Source organism: Amia ocellicauda, chromosome 5, assembly GCF_036373705.1.
Source record: "Amia ocellicauda isolate fAmiCal2 chromosome 5, fAmiCal2.hap1, whole genome shotgun sequence".
Lineage (NCBI taxonomy): Eukaryota > Metazoa > Chordata > Actinopteri > Amiiformes > Amiidae > Amia > Amia ocellicauda.
The window spans coordinates 29143983-29160616 of record NC_089854.1 but is presented as its reverse complement, the minus strand read 5'-3'; the positions used below and the strand labels follow the sequence as shown (position 1 = coordinate 29160616).

Here is a 16634-nt window from a genome sequence, read left to right as displayed (position 1 = left end):
TACCTTGTCAAAGTTCCTCTGTTTCTTATCAAGGGCAGCTGCTTGAGCGTTTGCTCTCTCCACATCAATCATGAGATCTTCCACCTCACCCTGCAGCCTCTGCTTGGTCTTTTCCAGTGAGGCACACTTGGAGTTCACAGCCTCAATTTGTTCCTCAGCATCTTGCAGGCGCTGGGCAAGTTTTTTCCTAGGGAATGTGTTGGATGATTAGAAAATTGACTAGATTTGAAGACTTAATATAAACAAATTAATATGAAAGTACTAAGTTTAGATACTTGGACTCCTCAAGCTCCTCAGTGCGCTGGATGGCGTCAGTTTCGTATTTTGTTCTCCACTGAGCCACTTCACTGTTGGCCTTGGACATTCCACGCTGAAGCTCAGCCTTGGCCTCCTGCTCCTCCTCATATTGCTCCCGGAGCAGGTCACAGTCATGGCGGGCTGATTGTAAACCATGAGCCAGGGCATTCTTGGCCTGGAAAGAGATAACAACCATACACAGAATAATAATGAAATAACACATTCAATAGCATATCTTACATTTGGGTGTAAGGGATTATTCTGATATCTAATTCTGCCTTCCTATTAGCATTGTTTTGGTTTATTAATACAGCAGATGTAGCTTCAAGTTATACTTCATATTTTACTTCTCAGTTTTACAAGCTCATTCTAAAGGTGTCAGCATTTAGTAGGATACATTAATCATGAGATGGAGCATTTCCGATATGATACAAAGACGTATGGTTATTTTAAATTTTTCCAACTTAATTGCTTTTCCTGATTTTGGCAAGTTCAATATGTGATATCTCTGCTGTAATTGAATATGTAAATCAGTTTATAATTTTAACAACAATTTTGCTAAAGTAAAACATACGTTTTAAGTAGCTTATTTTACTGTCCTGTGAGGACTAAAAAACATTTATTATGGGCCATCTATCTTTTACAGATGACTAACCTTTACTTCCTCTTCCATTTGCCTCTTAAGCTCCTCAATTTGCTGAGTATAAGCCTGTTTTCCTCTTGTCAGCTGGGATACGAGAGCTTCTTTCTCTTCCAGCTGACGAGAAAATTCACCTAAGAAAAAAGCGATTTATAAAATCTTACTTCTGTTTTTGGACTATGAAACTGCACAGTACATTCAAATGGATACACTTACCATTCTCTGTTTGCAATCTTGCTTTTTGTGCACTGAAGTCATTCATCTGGCGGATGTTTTCATCACTCTTACTCCTCAGTTCACTAAGCTGGTCTTCTAGAGTACGACATATCTTCTCCAGATTAGCCTGTGATTACAAGATCATTTATCATCTGTATTACAAATCAGAAACATGGAATAAGTTGTGTACTAAGAAAAATGTCAATCTACCTTAGACTTGGCTACAGACTCCATGTTGCTGGAGAGGTCATCGATTTCCATTTTGTATTCACTCTTCTCCTTCTCCAGCTTCTGCTTGACGCGTTGAAGGTTGTCAATCTGTTCTCCTAATTCTGCCACGCTGTCGGCCTGCTTCTTGCGGAGGGCAGCAGCGGTGGCCTCGTGCTGCAGAGTCGACTCTTCAAGGTCACGGCGGAGCTTCTGGAACTCAGCTTCACGTTTCTTGTTCATCTCAATCTGAGCTGAAGTGGCACCACCAGCCTCTTCAAGCCTTTCACTGATCTCCTCAAGTTCCCTGGAGAGATCAGCCCTCTGCTTCTCAGTCTTTGCACGAGCAGCACGTTCAGCCTCAATTTCTTCTTCCAGTTCCTCAATTCGAGCCTAGAGTAAATAGAAGAATGTATAGAGTGAGTGAAACAACTGAACATAATTAAATCAAAACATCACTTATGATCTTTCAGTTTTTTTGTGGTACCTGGAGCTCCTTAATCTTCTTCTGCAGCTGAGCACACAGAGCTTGCTCATCCTCAATTTTGCTAAGAAACTGACTTATTTCAAAGTCTTTCCTGTGAAGTAGAAAATATTTCTTAAACTCAATCCCTTTAATTTACCAACATTTTCTTCACTGTAATATTTATTTCCATTAGTCTTACTTCTTGATTTTTTCTTCTGACTGTTGTTTGTCATTTTCCAGATCCATTACGGATTCCTGGGCTAGTTTCAGATCACCCTCCAGCTTTCTCTTGGCCCTCTCAAGGTCCATTCGGAGTTTCTTCTCTTGCTCCAGTGAACCCTCAAGCTTTAAAAATAGATGGGTTGATTAGAGAATTATGAACTGCAATGTATATAAACATTGTAATAAAGATCTGTTTTGACCCTCTGACTTACATCATCCACTTGTTGTTCAAGCTTGGTCTTGGCTTTAGTCAGAGTGTTGACTTTGTCTTCCTCTGCTTGCAGATCATCCAGAGTCTGCTGGTGTGACTCTTGGAGGGCTTTCTTCTCCTTGGTTAACTTGGCAATGCTCTCATCCTGAGTGGCCATCTCTTCAGTCAGGTTTTTCACCTAGAAAGTTTAAATAAACAAATTGAATTATCACATCTTTTGGATGAAGGATATATATATATATATATATATATATATATATATATATATATATATATATATATATATGAGACAATATTAAGTGGTCTCGTACTTTTTTCCAGAGCTGTATATATATTGTTTTTTTATTCTCAAACCTTATTTTCTGTGGCATGTTTCTCCTTCTCCACTTTGGCCAAGGTGAGCTCTAAGTCATCAATGTCTTTCTTGAGCTCAGAGCACTCATCCTCTAGTTTCCTCTTCTTGGCAGTCAGCTCAGCATTCATTTCCTCCTCATCCTCCAGTCTCTCTGTAATCTCCTTCACTTTGGCCTCGAGCTGGATTTTGTTTTTGATCAGGCCCTCACATCTTTCCTCAGCATCACTGAGACCCTCAGCTTCCTATTAAAATATTATTTAATGATATTTAAATTTTGTTTTCATACATACATTTATACACAATCAAAATTACATAACTAATATCCCTGATGTAAATGTATTAATAATATGAGGTTCAGTTTAATTAATCATGTTAAAGTAATGCTTACAGACTGGACTTGCAACAACAGGTCATTCTTTTCCTGTAGAAGAGACACCATTTTCTCTTCTAGGTCCTTTCTCTTAGCTTCTGCCTTTGCCAGATCTTCCTTGCACTTGGCAAATTCTTCCTTCATGTTGGCAAATTCCTTCTCTGCCTCTGCGCTCCTCAGAAGTGGCTTGATCTTGAAGTACAGCTTCATCCATGGCCAGTGTTTCACATTCATGAATGAGCGGATGTTGTATTGGATGGTGAAAACGGACTCTCTGTGTGAAGGAAGAAGACAGTTTTAGTGATTTATAAAAAAAAAACAACAACATTATTTTAAAACATTTTTAAAAATAAACAGTTGCTCAATATTAACGAAAAGAGCAAGACAGGTGCAGTTCTTAAGAACTTAAGTAAAATGTACTAGAAATTACAGGAGCTGTTTAGAAATATTTCTGTAGCATGAATATTCTTCAGAGAATGTATTTGTTCTCATATGGGATTGTTCTTGGATAGATTTCATGACCTATAATTGTGTGAAAAAATAAATGTATTTTGCGAAATGAGGAAAAACTACACATTTAACAGTTTTACGAATACATACTTGACTTTTACATTATACATCTTGACATTAATAGTGTCAACTTTAACTACATTTAAAAAATATATTTTTAACTACAATGTATTAAGTTGCCATTATCATTTATTGTTACATCCTTCCCATCACTGTGCATTCTTTACTGAAAACCACCAACATAAGAATAACGATGTATCCCTAACTGTTGAATGTATTTAATATTTTATTAGAATTATGTTTACATGTATACACACAAAAACACTGTAGTTTACCTCCTTTCCATCATCTTAACAAATTCCTTTCTCATCAGGAAACCACGGCAAAGAGCCTGAGTACAAGTGATGAGTGCAGCTAATTTCTCATCTCGCATCTCCTCAAGGGTTCCCAGCAAACCAGCCTTAAAGAACACCTGTAGTTGAGGAACCAGAAGCATTTAGATTTGTATTTCAGTTTTACTTTGTATGAAGTTTATTTCCCACAGGTGTCACAGATAAGGGGTGTCTCCTAAGCAATATAATAATAATAATGCTAGCTCTGCTTATCTAGTCTGTCAGTTCAAATGGTGTCCTGTCTGCTGCAGTGGCATTGCAGCCTCACTGTCTTGGTACATCTGAGATAATGCTGAGCTAGGTTTGTATGACAAGTCCATCTCTATAAAAGTAATCTGCTCTCCAGAGTGACACTGTGACCACAAGCGTAACATACAGATAAAGGCATGTGATTATTATTGTTATTAAAAACCTGGACATGCACAGATGTTCACCTAGCATAGTTCATAATGCATGATTATTATTATATTATTTGATTGAAGATGTTGTGTTCTTCACTCAATGTGTGAGCAATCAAAGTGTGTAATTAAAGAGCTGCTTAAGTTACATAAGAAAAATGTTTCACAAGCTGATAAACTGGGAGATCAATTATGATGTTGTCTTACAAGGAAGTAGATGCATTTAATAAACCAAAATGGTATGTGTAGGTTAACCATAACTACATTCATTTATTTATTTATAAATATGTGCTTATATGCAGTTAAATGAGAATAAGCAGTTTATCTGAAACTTTTTAATAGTCAAGAAGCCGACCCAGTTAGATGGCAATGCCATACAATACTTTATCGATCTTTATTATGTCAGGGCATAAATAGCAGTTAAATAACAGTTAAATCATTACATTGGAACCTGGCCTAATGATTTGTTTTAATTTCATTAAAAAAATATTTTATTTTTAAATAAAATTAAAAATAATACCTACCTTGGTGTGTCCAAACTTGTACTGAGTGTGATCTACATCAATGGATCCCAAGAGCTTCTCTGATGCTTTCTTGCTGTCGATGAACTGACCATCTGGGATGGCACTGGCATTCAGGACTTTATACCTTATATTCAGAACAGAATATGATATGGAAATATATATATTTTTTCAATCTTTTTCTTACTACTTTGATTTAAACTTCTAAGATTGTGTTTTACTATACCTTTGTTTGAAGTCACCATACAGAATTCTGCTTGGAAATCCTTTTCTGCAGATTCTGATACCTTCCAGCACACCGTTGCACCTCAGCTGATGGATAACCAGGAAGTTTTCCATAAGACCTGAGACATGAGTGAAATGTTAGCTGTTATGTGACATGGTATGTTTCGCAAGCAGTTTACTCATGTATCCAAAGGGATATTAACAGTACCTGGTGTCTTTGATTCATTGGGAATCAAGCAGCGTACAAAGTGAGGATGGGTGCTCCTCAAGTTGGTCATCAGCTTGCCCAAGTTCTCCTGCGTTGTCACAAGAGAGGGTTTTTATTTTTCTCTTTTTCTTGTGTAAAATGAAAACATCTTAACATTAATTTTACTTTAAAATAATTTGTCTCTAAACTACAGTACCTTGCCAATGTATTCAGACTCTCTCAAAGTTTTCATATTTTGTTGCTCTAAAGCTGCCCTAGAGTGGCTAAATAAGAAAGTGAATTGCCCAGTCAAAGTCCTAAATTGAATCCTATTGAGAATCTGTAGAAGGATTTGACAACTGCTGTCCTCAGCAACTTGAAAGAGCTTGAGGAAATCGACTAAGAAGAGTGGTACAAAAGGTATTTCCACCAAAGTTGATGGGTCTGAATACTTATGTAATCAACATATTCCATTTAGTTTTCTATCTAGTTTTTGCTGAAATTTACTGTAACTCATCTTAGCCTTTAAAAGTCGTCAGTTTGAGTATTTACATTTTGAATAAATTATTATGTTTAAAAAAATGTGTTTGCCTAATTTTGTGATCTCACAAAATGGGACACAGTAGGAAGGATCTGAATACTTTTGCAAGAGACAAGGCAAGATTTTTCTGTTACCATAAATTCAATATTTACCCTGAATAGAGCAGACACCGTCTGGAAAGAGCCTCCCTTCTTCTTTCCGCCTTTCTTTCCACCACTGGCCTCTATAAACACAAAGTAAGTGCCAATGCAATCATTAACATTACATTTAATATTTTTTACAGGTTGTCTGCTTTTGTAAGAAAAATGAAAAATGTAAAGACCTCACCACCAACAGTTGTAGAAAGATTGACATGAAACATGTTTTAGAGTGCAATCAGTTTAAAATATATTATTTTAGTTTGAGATATGTAACAAAGAATTAATGAAAAGTACCTTCAGCTCCTGCAAAGCTTGCATACAGATGAGCCAGCAACTTTAGGGAGGCTTTCTGGTACAGCTGTACCACAGACTCATTCAGGGGGTCCTTGTTCTTGTCCAGCCAGCCGCTGACATTGTAATTCACAGTGCCGGCATAGTGCACCAGGGAGAAGTGGGCCTCAGCCTTGCCTTTTGCAGGCTTGGGTTTCTGGAAACAGTTGGATTTGCCAAGATGCTGGTCGTAGAGCTTGTTCTTGAAGGTTGTGTCTGATGCCTTGGGGAACATGCACTCCTCTTCAAGGATGGAGAAGATGCCCATTGGCTATGGGAATTTTAAGAGATAATTTTAATTTTAGGAAAGATATGTGAAGTTCTATTCATACATAACATTGGGTAGTTTACCAACCTTCTCAATAAGCTCAATGCAGGCAGCCAAGTCCATACCAAAGTCAATGAACTCCCATTCAATTCCTTCCTTCTTGTACTCTTCTTGTTCCAGTACAAACATGTGGTGGTTGAAGAACTGTTGCAGTTTCTCATTGGTGAAGTTGATGCACAGCTGCTCCAAACTGTTGAACTATTTAAGATAAGTTGAGAATAGTAAGCATTTTATGCTGTACTTTCTTATTCAGTTTAAGAAATATAAATTCATGTGGCATGTTTATTACTTCAGGTCTGATTTTTATATTTACAGAAATGGTGGTAAGTATAAGTGTGTGCATATAAATGAATAGGAATCTCGACCTAAATAACAATGAATACTATTGTGTTGTGCATAGGCCTACATATATAGAAAATGATATATACATATTCAGGGAAACCCCTTGAGGCCTGGCTCCTTTATAATCTCATGAAAAAAAAACATTTCTCCTCACAATATGCATTCCATATTACTCACATCAAAAATCTCGAATCCCGCAATATCCAGTACCCCAATGAAGAACTGTCTGGGCTGCTTGGTGTCCAACATCTGGTTGATGCGAACGACCATCCACAAGAACATTTTCTCATAAACAGATTTTGCCAGAGCACCAACTGAATTGTTGACCTAAAACAGTATATATAAATCATTAACATTTATATGTAATCATTAATTAAAAATATTACTACAGGTATAATATTCCAAGCTACATTATATAAATTAATTCAAAGAATAATTAATTTTAATTATGGTACCTGCTGAACGGTCTGCCCCTTGGTCACAAACTCATTCCCGACTTTCACTCTGGGGTAGCACAGGGCTTTCAGTAGATCTGCTGAGTTCAAGCCCATGAGGTAGGATGCTTTGTCCGCCACTGAAGCAAAAATTATAATAATACATTCAGTACATTCTGATAAATTATTTGTGGATTGCTGTATCCTTTTGGTCATTATCTCAGTTCTTATGTGTCTAGGTTGTCTCAATTTCCTCTCTTCTTAGTGCTAAAGACATGACTAAAAAAGACTTCACAACAACTTTCATATTCCCTGCTCAGCATGAGATGACACAGTAAAACACAAATAAATATCTGGCTGCTTTAAATTCAATGTACAGTTGATTTGTTTGTTTTTTATGTAATTGTAAATATGAAGTTGAGTATGTAAAAAACTAACTTTGTATTGTATTAATTCCAGTGAAATATTCAATTAACTTGGGAATAAGGACTTCATATTATCTTTAGTTTTATGCCAGTGTATATATTGTGAGTGACATTGAAAGTAATAACTCTTGATATTTACCCTCAGTGCCGTCAGGTTCAGCCTGCTCCTCACGTTGCTTCTGCTTGAATTTCATGTTACCATAGTGCATCACAGCACCGGTCAGTTTGTAGATTCCCGTTTTCTCTTCAGAAGTGAATCCCAAAATATCAATAGCACTCTGAAGAATTATAATTATTCCATGTTAGAAAACAACAGTAATATTACAGTTAGCATTGAATTCGTTAGTAAACAGAACTTACATCTGTAGCAACCAGCTCCTCCTTGTCATCAATGCTGGCCACAGAAATTTGCCCCTGACTGACCATAGGGAAGTCATAGGGATTGGTGGTGATCAGGAGCATTTCTGTAAGAAACAAAACAAAACAAAACTGTTTTCACATGTCTTCTACATTCTCAAGATGGCTCAGTTCAGAGACACCAAACACAATGGTGTATGTCTTATATTTTGTTAAATATCTACAATTAAAACTAGAGCATCTCTTTTCTCTCTCTCATATATGTTACCATTTACTTTCTATAATTATACATTTTTACATACCAATGAGCTCTGGCTTGTGGTTGGTCATGATCTGATAAAAGATGTGGTAGCTCCTTTCTTCAGACAGCTGGAATGTTACTCTGGACTTCTCCAGCAAGTCTTGGGGAATAATAAGAACATAATAATAAGATATATGTTTTAAAGCCTTGGAGTTTATAAAGACAGACAAAAAAATATTACTCACAAGTCTCAATGTCAGCAGAAGCCAGTTTTCCTGTGGTTCCAAAGTGAATTCTGATGAATTTACCCTTTATGGAACAATACATGACATAATTATGATCATGTAGTTACATGAAGAGTGAAAGATGAAGGTATACTTTTTAGAAGTTAAGCCTTTGACTTACAAAGCGAGAGGAGTTGTCATTCCTCACTGTCTTGGCATTACCGAAAGCCTCCAGCAGAGGGTTGGCTGAGATGATTTGATCCTCCAGTGTTCCCTGTGAAGGACAATAGATCTTTAACAAGGATAAAACAGCTGGGGTTTCCTAAGCCATTCATTCACCATCCATCCATTTTTGAAACTGCTTATCCATGTGGGTTGTTGGGGGATGCTGGAGCCAATCCCAGCAGGCATAGGGTGCAAGAGGAATACACCCATGATGGAATACCAGTCCACACACACAGGGCAATTTAGCATTGCCAATTAAAACAATCTGTATGTCTTTGGATGGTGGGAGGAAACCAGAGTACCCAGAGCAAACCCACATGGACACAGGGAGAATATGCAAACTCCACACAGACAGGTACCGTGAGCTGAGACTTGAACGCAGGACCCCTAGAGCTGTGAGGCAGCTGCTCGAACCGCTGCACCACCATGCTGCCCTCACATTCAGTCACCATTAGTAGTATTTTCTAACCTGTATTTTGCCAGGCTGTGCCTCCTTCTTCTTGTCAGATGACACTGCAATGGTGGCAAAGTACTGGATGACACGTTTCGTGTTCACAGTCTTTCCAGCGCCGGATTCTCCACTGAAGAGATTGAAAGAGTCATTCAAAAAGGAACACACGAATAAAGGGAGAATTTTATTTACTTATTGAGTGTTACATACGTGATCAAGATTGACTGATTCTCACGATCTGGAAGATAATTAACATAATGTTAACAGTCAGCCTTATTTAGTGGAAATGCAATTATGCTAAATTTAACAAAACATTTTTGTTTATAAATCACATACCCGTAAGCATATTCTGATAGGCACTATCGGAGACAGAGAAGATGTGTGGTGGAGCCTCCATGCGCTTTTTGCCTCTGTATGCTGTTACAACTTCTGGGTTGTACACTGGGAGCCACTTGTAGGGGTTCACAGTTACACAAAACAGCCCAGAGTAGGTCTGAAACAGCAGAAGGAATTAATTAACCACATATTTCAACCATTGAGTTTGTTTATTTATTGTCTATCTTTGTTATTCAAAATCTTACGTAGATCATCCATGCTGCGTAACGCTCTTTGAGGTTATACAGCACAGAGGCTTCATTGAGGTGGGTCATCATCGCCATGTCCTCAATTTTATCAAACTTGGGAGGATTCATGGGGAAGATTTCATCTTCTTTAACTGTTAGAGTCTGAGAGACAAATTTTTGTTATTAAGCTTACCGGTTCAGGTTGATGTAGTATAATTAATGCTTTTTGTTAGATACTACTTACTTGGCCTCCCTCTGTTTTTACAGTGGCTTTTCCCCCTTCTTTGCTTTGGAGAATACCTTTAAGGTACAACTCCTTGGGCTCAGACACAAACACAGCAGTTTTAGCATCAAAGGGTTTGTTCTGAGCCTCAATTCTCTCCCTCTCAGGCTTCCTCAGATATATGGCAGCCTCGCCAAAAACGGCCATCTCCCCGTCCGCACTCATGGTGACAGTTTACTGTGGATGTAAGCATACAAGAAGGTGACCACATTGGAACTGTATCAGTTCCTCTTGTCCTGTGGAATATACTATGAATTTAAGGTTTTTGGGTTATGGCCAAAAGTTAATGGCTTATTTTGTCTTATTTTGTACTAATAAATTGTCAAACTACAATAAATCCTAATCTGCTTTAAAAGTCAATAAAATATATGTCCTGATTTTTGTATTGTTTTTGTTGTTGCTATTTATATATTGCACATTTAAATTATATATATATATATATATATAGAGAGAGAGAGAGAGAGAGAGAGAGAGAGAGAGAGAGAGAGATAGATATTGTTTATTTAGTTTCTACTGTTTGAAGTCAAATAGTTCAGTATGATATTTGTTTTCTTTTAAACCAGAAATGTTCTTACCTTCCTTGGCAGCAAGCACAGGATGATGATTAAGTACTCCACAGCACTGCAAGAAACAAAAAGAGAAAGTACACATTCTTACAACGTGTTGTTAAGATGTTAATGGACCTTGTGTTTTCCTGTGTAGTATCTTTACATCTGGGAATGTATCACTACCCTCAGTTATCAACAAAATGTGAGCAAGAGGAGTGAAACATTTACTCATGTTCTCTAACAGGCATATACCTGGGATTCTTTAAATAGGAATTTACCACTTTTTCTAGTCAGTTAGCATTTGTTTTTTGATACTGTAACATGTATTTCTAATACAAATGACATAAATCCTGCTTACCACCAGATTACCACTTGACTTCTCTTGGGAGGCGATAGGCTCTCATGAGCTGCTTTTATTGAGATAATTGTGCCAGCTAAGCAAAAGGCTGTGCTCTATTTGGTCATGTAACACTCAACCAGTCTTTCATCATATATACATTATCACTTGCTGACGATGATTTAAATTTGGATCAGATTTTTCAAATGGTAATAATGACAGCATTAAATTTGTCTCAGTGCCAGAACATGTGAAGTGTATTCTTAGGGTTATTTTATTTCATTTCACCTTTGCATGTCCATTTTGTACACAGCAGATGTTGACCATTCATCAGTACAGGCCAATGGATTCAAATTGCTTTCTCCAATCATAAACATTTTCCAATGTGGTTAATTATAATGTTTACAAGAATACAGTAAATCATACATGGGCAGTAGTGTTTTGGAAACTTTTTAGAACAAAACTAAATTCGAACCATATTATATGTAATACAAATGTGGTTAATACAATATTTCCAAGAATAAAGTCAATCTTACCAGATATATGTGAATTTTTTACTAATCAGTGATTAGAATGTGTTTATTTTTATTTACAAAAGTAGTGTTCTTGAATCTTTTTTAGGACAAAACTAAATTGGAACACAATTAAATGCAGCTACATATACCAAATCATCTGCCCTCCCGAAGGACAACATTAATATCTCCTGAAAAATTTGAAGGCTTGGTGAGATTTGTTTTCTATTTCATCATTGAGCAAAATGTCTTTAAAATGTTGCCTACCATCATACTGTATCCATGTTTCAAAATTATTTATGAATCTCTTTAAAGGAGAATATGTTTTTGATGCTGAAAAGAGCATATTTCCTGCAATGTTTGTTGGCAGCCCAGATGACATGAGGCTATCAGAAGGGTTTTGTCAATGCTTTTCTGTAACACATCTGTTTGTGTGTGTTTGTCAATGTGTCTTAATGGCATTTAAATGTTAATAGACAAATGTGTGTGGTATAATGGCAAGCAAGGCAAAAGATGCCACCTGCCACAGTTACCAACTGCCTAAAATACCAATGGATTAGTGTTAGTTGAGGTTGTAAATGAAACAGTTATTGTCATTCATGTCACCAGTGAAGTTGTTAGTCTGTGCTCCAGACAATTATTTTTAAATTGTGCACATCAGTGGAAAACCAACCATTTATTTATTTGTGTATTCATTTATCTGCTTGTTTAATAATTTATTTGTTTAGGATGTATTGGAGTTAACACATTTGACTATATAATCAAAAGAAAAATGGTGAGGTTTCATATGGGTTGATATTAATCTTTAAATAAAGTAAATAAATAAAAATAAAAACATATTTAGTGTTTACTTATTGTACAAATTGTTTCTCTTGTATTCAACTCTAGTCTTGTAATGTATGTATTTCATTACAACTCCTTAAATACCTTCCACTCCTGAAAATGCTTTTTTGAGAATGTTTCACAGGACATACCAATTGTGTCCTCCTTTAATTTCATTATTTCAGCTGCCATTAAATCATCTCATGAATACCATTGAAGTACTGAATGTAAAGTTCATGACATTGACATTGGAGAGGGATCTTGTTTCGGCTGCTGTGGAGGAGCCTGCAAATGTCAATGACTCACTTGCTTAAGCCTTCCCAGCCTTAACACGGTTGAGCAATTTAGCTGACATGAAGGTTTTAGATTTCAATTTAAACAGGAAAACAGCTCATCAAAATACATCTGCTTAATTTAAACAGATGTTTGTTTGATGTTTTGCTACTTGTATATGTTTTCTGAAGCCTCTTCTTTTTCCTTAATTGTTACAGTGATACAATTGACTGTCCTTGCTCTGCTATTTTTGTTGTATTGTAGACACTGGTATTTCTGATACCAGTTACAGTTAAAACATCTTCTCTTGGTTCCAAACAAAGTGTAAAGGTAGGCATCTAAAACTGGTTGAGTGGAACCTTCTAATATATTAATTTCTTTTGCCATGATCTTTTTTTTTTTTAACCAAAAAGGCCTTAAAAATTGTGTGTATACTGTATTGTACAAACTATAAGAACAATCCTGTAAATACATAAATAGATAAATAAATAAATACATACATATGCTGGCAACTGAGCTTTTTAGTCCCACTTGAAAGTATTAGTAAAGCACTTATTTGATCTTGTTGATCCATTTCTGTTTTAACTATCACCCTCCTACCTTTCTGAACCGTACTGGTGCTGCTGGTGCTGCTACTACTGATACAACAGCTGGCTTCAAGCTGGCATCAAGGGAGACTTCAGTCCTTTAAAGAGGAAAGGGTCTAAAACAAACAACAATAACAAAGTATTTTGCCATGTCAGATACTGAATGTCTGAAAATAGTTCTGTTGTCATTCATTTATGCAACAACTACTGAATGTACGCTTGCATTTATGTTGCTAAAACCCACTGTAGTCTATAAATGATGTGAATAATTCTGGAGGCAACTGTACCTGTAGTTAGTAGTATACTATAGCCTAGATCTTTTTTTTCTTCTCTACTAACTAAAGTTAATTGAAAGCCAGGAAAGCACATGAACACAAATAATGATGTACCAAAAGTAAATTGATTGAAAGCAATTAATGCTGTACAACCCAGTTACACAAAAACATTGAATAGCTTTACTTAAAAAAAAAAAGTTTTTGGCATGCTTTTAAACACATTTATAGACATACGTGTTGTCAATGCCTTGTCAATAACACAGTATTACAAAAGATAAAACAACACCTATACTTTTTATTTCCTTAAATATTGTTTTAAGCAGATTGCATACTGATTACAAACAGAAAATTACCACAAAAATATGATATTTCGGGTAAAAAAATGTACTTAATTTTAACACAATAAAAACAGTACAATATCTAAGTGTCTAGATAGTTGAGGACGGCGGACCCCCTGACAACGCAAGGGGGATAACACGACGTCCATGCACTTGGAAAAAGTGCGTGGCGCTAGCGACAAACGCTCTGCCCTCGAAGGCGAAGTGGAGAAACTTCCTGTGCGCCTGCGCAATGGTGATGTGAAAGTAAGCATCTTTCAGATCTACCTTGGTGAACCAGTCGCCGGGCTTGATGGTCTGGGACATGGTTCGCAGGTTGAGCATCTTGTCGGTGGTTCAGGCACCTCAGATCCAAGATGGGGTGGAAAACGCCATCTTTCTTGGTCACAAGGAAGTGGGGAATAGAATCCCTCATGCTGCCCCAGCGGGGGCACTTCGCGGATTGCTCGCTTCTCCAGGAGAGAGTGCTGCACACTGCAATGGGTCACAAATAAAAAATAAATATCAAAGTGTTGCCCAAGTGATGCACTGTACCTTGCTGCCTTGCACACAACGTGCAACAGAAATACCGGTGGTGCCAGGTACACACTCAATGACGCGCATGCGCTGATTCAGAGCCTGTTGCTCAATTGCATACTGTACCTGAAGTGGCAAGGGATCATCTAAAATAAATTAATTAAAATGTTATTTAATGACAAAGAAACAAGCCACAACCATAACCATAGTCAGTTTTCCTTGTGCCTTACTCAGAGTAGTATGGCCCATCAGTTAAGAAATGTTAAGGGCTTGTCTATGTGACACCATGACTGATAATGAAATCTGTAGCTGTAGATGAGGTCCCAACATATACAGTGACTCTCAAAAGTATTCACCCCACTTGGACTTTTCCACATTTCATGATGTTACAACATTAAATCTGAATGGATTTAATCAGGAGTTTTTGCCACTGATAAAGACAGGAAATCTGCAAATTGGTCTAAATTAATAACAAATACAAAACAGAAAATAATTGAATGCAAAAGTGTGATGAAGCCACCTTGTATTTCATGCTTTATGTAGGAAATGTCCGTCCACATAATCATGATTATTATATTTTTTATTTTCACCTGTTTTACTGTTATTTTCACCTGTTTTGCTGTTGCCTTTCAGGACAAAGTTAAATATGCTGAAAGTGTTCATTAACATCATAATCGCTATTATAGCTGTCTTATCTCAAGTATCTCAATACTTATCTAGTTTTTGTTATGTGGGGAAGGTTTGCCAGTGTTTTCCTTTATGGCAGTGTTTAATCCGATAGGGCATTTGTTTTGTTTGCTTGTGCCTTCCGGTATGTGTATTTTCTACCTGCAGTTTTTTTTCCTTTGTTATTCCTTTACTGTGCTGCATTTGAATATACTATGGCATTGAAGCACAAATTTACTAAAAAGTAAATTAAATTGCTTTAAAAATTAATAATAGTAACAGAAATAAAGCAATAATAGCAAATGTTTACTGAAGATGTTGACTGGATATCAGCACAACAAGCTCAGCAAAGACAACAAGCTCAAATAACAGTTAGGGGTCATGATTTAGAGTCATGATTTAACAGTACCTGCCTATATGAAGATTGATTCATGGTTTCTTTGTTACTGAGAGCTGCACGGACAGTGGTGATGAACTCATCTACATTTGCTGATTTCAAAAGGAAATTAATTTAATTTTGAACCTTAAATAAATCTACATTGAGGGGGATTATGCATCTATTATAATTATTTATGAACATAAGTATTTACAAGTTACCACAGACAGACACAGGAGAGTACAGGTGAGAGGCAGCCATCTTGTTGTTTGACTAGACCAGTCTTAGCATTGCTCATTTTGTTTTAAATTTGCCTTAATTGAAGTTATTTTTGTCTGTAGTTTGCTTAAATTGAAGTAAATTCAGTTCAGCTGCTGAGTTGGTGAAAGTCAATACATTGTACAAAGGTGATTTAGTCAAGGACTAGCAGGACTTATGTTGCAGGTGGGGCCAGTTAGGTGTGAATTGGGGGTAGGTAGACAAAAGCTACTTAAAGCAGCTGTTGAGAAAGAGCTGCGCTGTTTTTCGGTCACAAAAAGTTAAGCAGTTGACTAGGGCTCTGGAACCAAAAAAATAATAAAATAAATAATAATAATAATAATAATCATCACATTTAGAAGCATGTGGCCACTACAGTGTCAGGTTTGCAGAATGATTGCCTTCCTGGATGAACTCATCCAAGATTTAATTTGTGAATGTTGTCAACATGTTGAAATCCTAGAGATTAAGGTTTATGATCTTGAGGCTCAGCTTGTTTATTAGTGATAGAGAAGAATTGGTCAATCAGCCCATGAGAGAGATGGTGTGCATGCCAAATCCTAGGAGAGTTGAGAACGTAGAGCAGGAAAGTGTACAGAACTGCTGGGTTACAGTAGGTTATAACCACAGAAAAGGGCACGCACAACCCCTAGAGACACCCCAAGAGCTAGAAATGCCCAACAGGTTGCAACTGCTGGATACCGAGTTGGACAATGACAGCTCAGAGGGTGATGGGAGGGAAGTTGAGCACTAGAGCACCATGGTGACTCGATTCTTAGAGGCGTAGATCACACAGTGTGCTCTAGTGAAAAGGAGACCCGCATGGTATCTTGCCCGCCTGGTGATCAGGTTGCAGATCTCCCTAAACTAGTAGACAGACTACTGGCCAAAGCCGGGGGGGATTCCACTGGTCATGATCCACATTGGAACAAATGACAGGAAAAGGTAGGACAGGTTCTGCAAGACAAATTTAAAGAGTTAGGAACAAAACTAAAGAGCAGAACCTCCATGGTAGTTTTCTCTGA

At 37.0% G+C, this 16634-nt stretch overlaps 1 protein-coding gene across 1 annotated transcript in view; it reads right to left on the bottom strand.

The window, feature by feature from the left end:
- The window catches only part of LOC136749996 (myosin heavy chain, fast skeletal muscle-like), a 35698-nt gene extending 25425 nt beyond the window's left edge, over positions 1-10273 (bottom strand). Inside the window, exons 1-29 of the mRNA XM_066704696.1 lie at positions 10063-10273; positions 9837-9980; positions 9592-9748; positions 9466-9493; positions 9274-9385; positions 8761-8853; positions 8601-8664; positions 8417-8515; positions 8118-8221; positions 7897-8035; positions 7354-7472; positions 7076-7225; positions 6584-6754; positions 6193-6499; positions 5911-5981; positions 5239-5326; positions 5032-5149; positions 4809-4932; positions 3830-3966; positions 3003-3258; positions 2614-2856; positions 2261-2437; positions 2026-2171; positions 1848-1938; positions 1364-1753; positions 1154-1280; positions 953-1071; positions 276-472; positions 4-187 (exon numbers count right to left, since the gene is read on the bottom strand). Of these exons, the coding sequence (XP_066560793.1) occupies positions 4-187; positions 276-472; positions 953-1071; positions 1154-1280; positions 1364-1753; positions 1848-1938; positions 2026-2171; positions 2261-2437; positions 2614-2856; positions 3003-3258; positions 3830-3966; positions 4809-4932; positions 5032-5149; positions 5239-5326; positions 5911-5981; positions 6193-6499; positions 6584-6754; positions 7076-7225; positions 7354-7472; positions 7897-8035; positions 8118-8221; positions 8417-8515; positions 8601-8664; positions 8761-8853; positions 9274-9385; positions 9466-9493; positions 9592-9748; positions 9837-9980; positions 10063-10266 (4359 nt within the window). The 5' untranslated portion in view covers positions 10267-10273. The remainder of the gene's footprint in view (positions 1-3; positions 188-275; positions 473-952; positions 1072-1153; positions 1281-1363; positions 1754-1847; positions 1939-2025; positions 2172-2260; positions 2438-2613; positions 2857-3002; positions 3259-3829; positions 3967-4808; positions 4933-5031; positions 5150-5238; positions 5327-5910; positions 5982-6192; positions 6500-6583; positions 6755-7075; positions 7226-7353; positions 7473-7896; positions 8036-8117; positions 8222-8416; positions 8516-8600; positions 8665-8760; positions 8854-9273; positions 9386-9465; positions 9494-9591; positions 9749-9836; positions 9981-10062) is intronic.
- Between the last annotated feature and the right edge of the window lie 6361 nt (positions 10274-16634).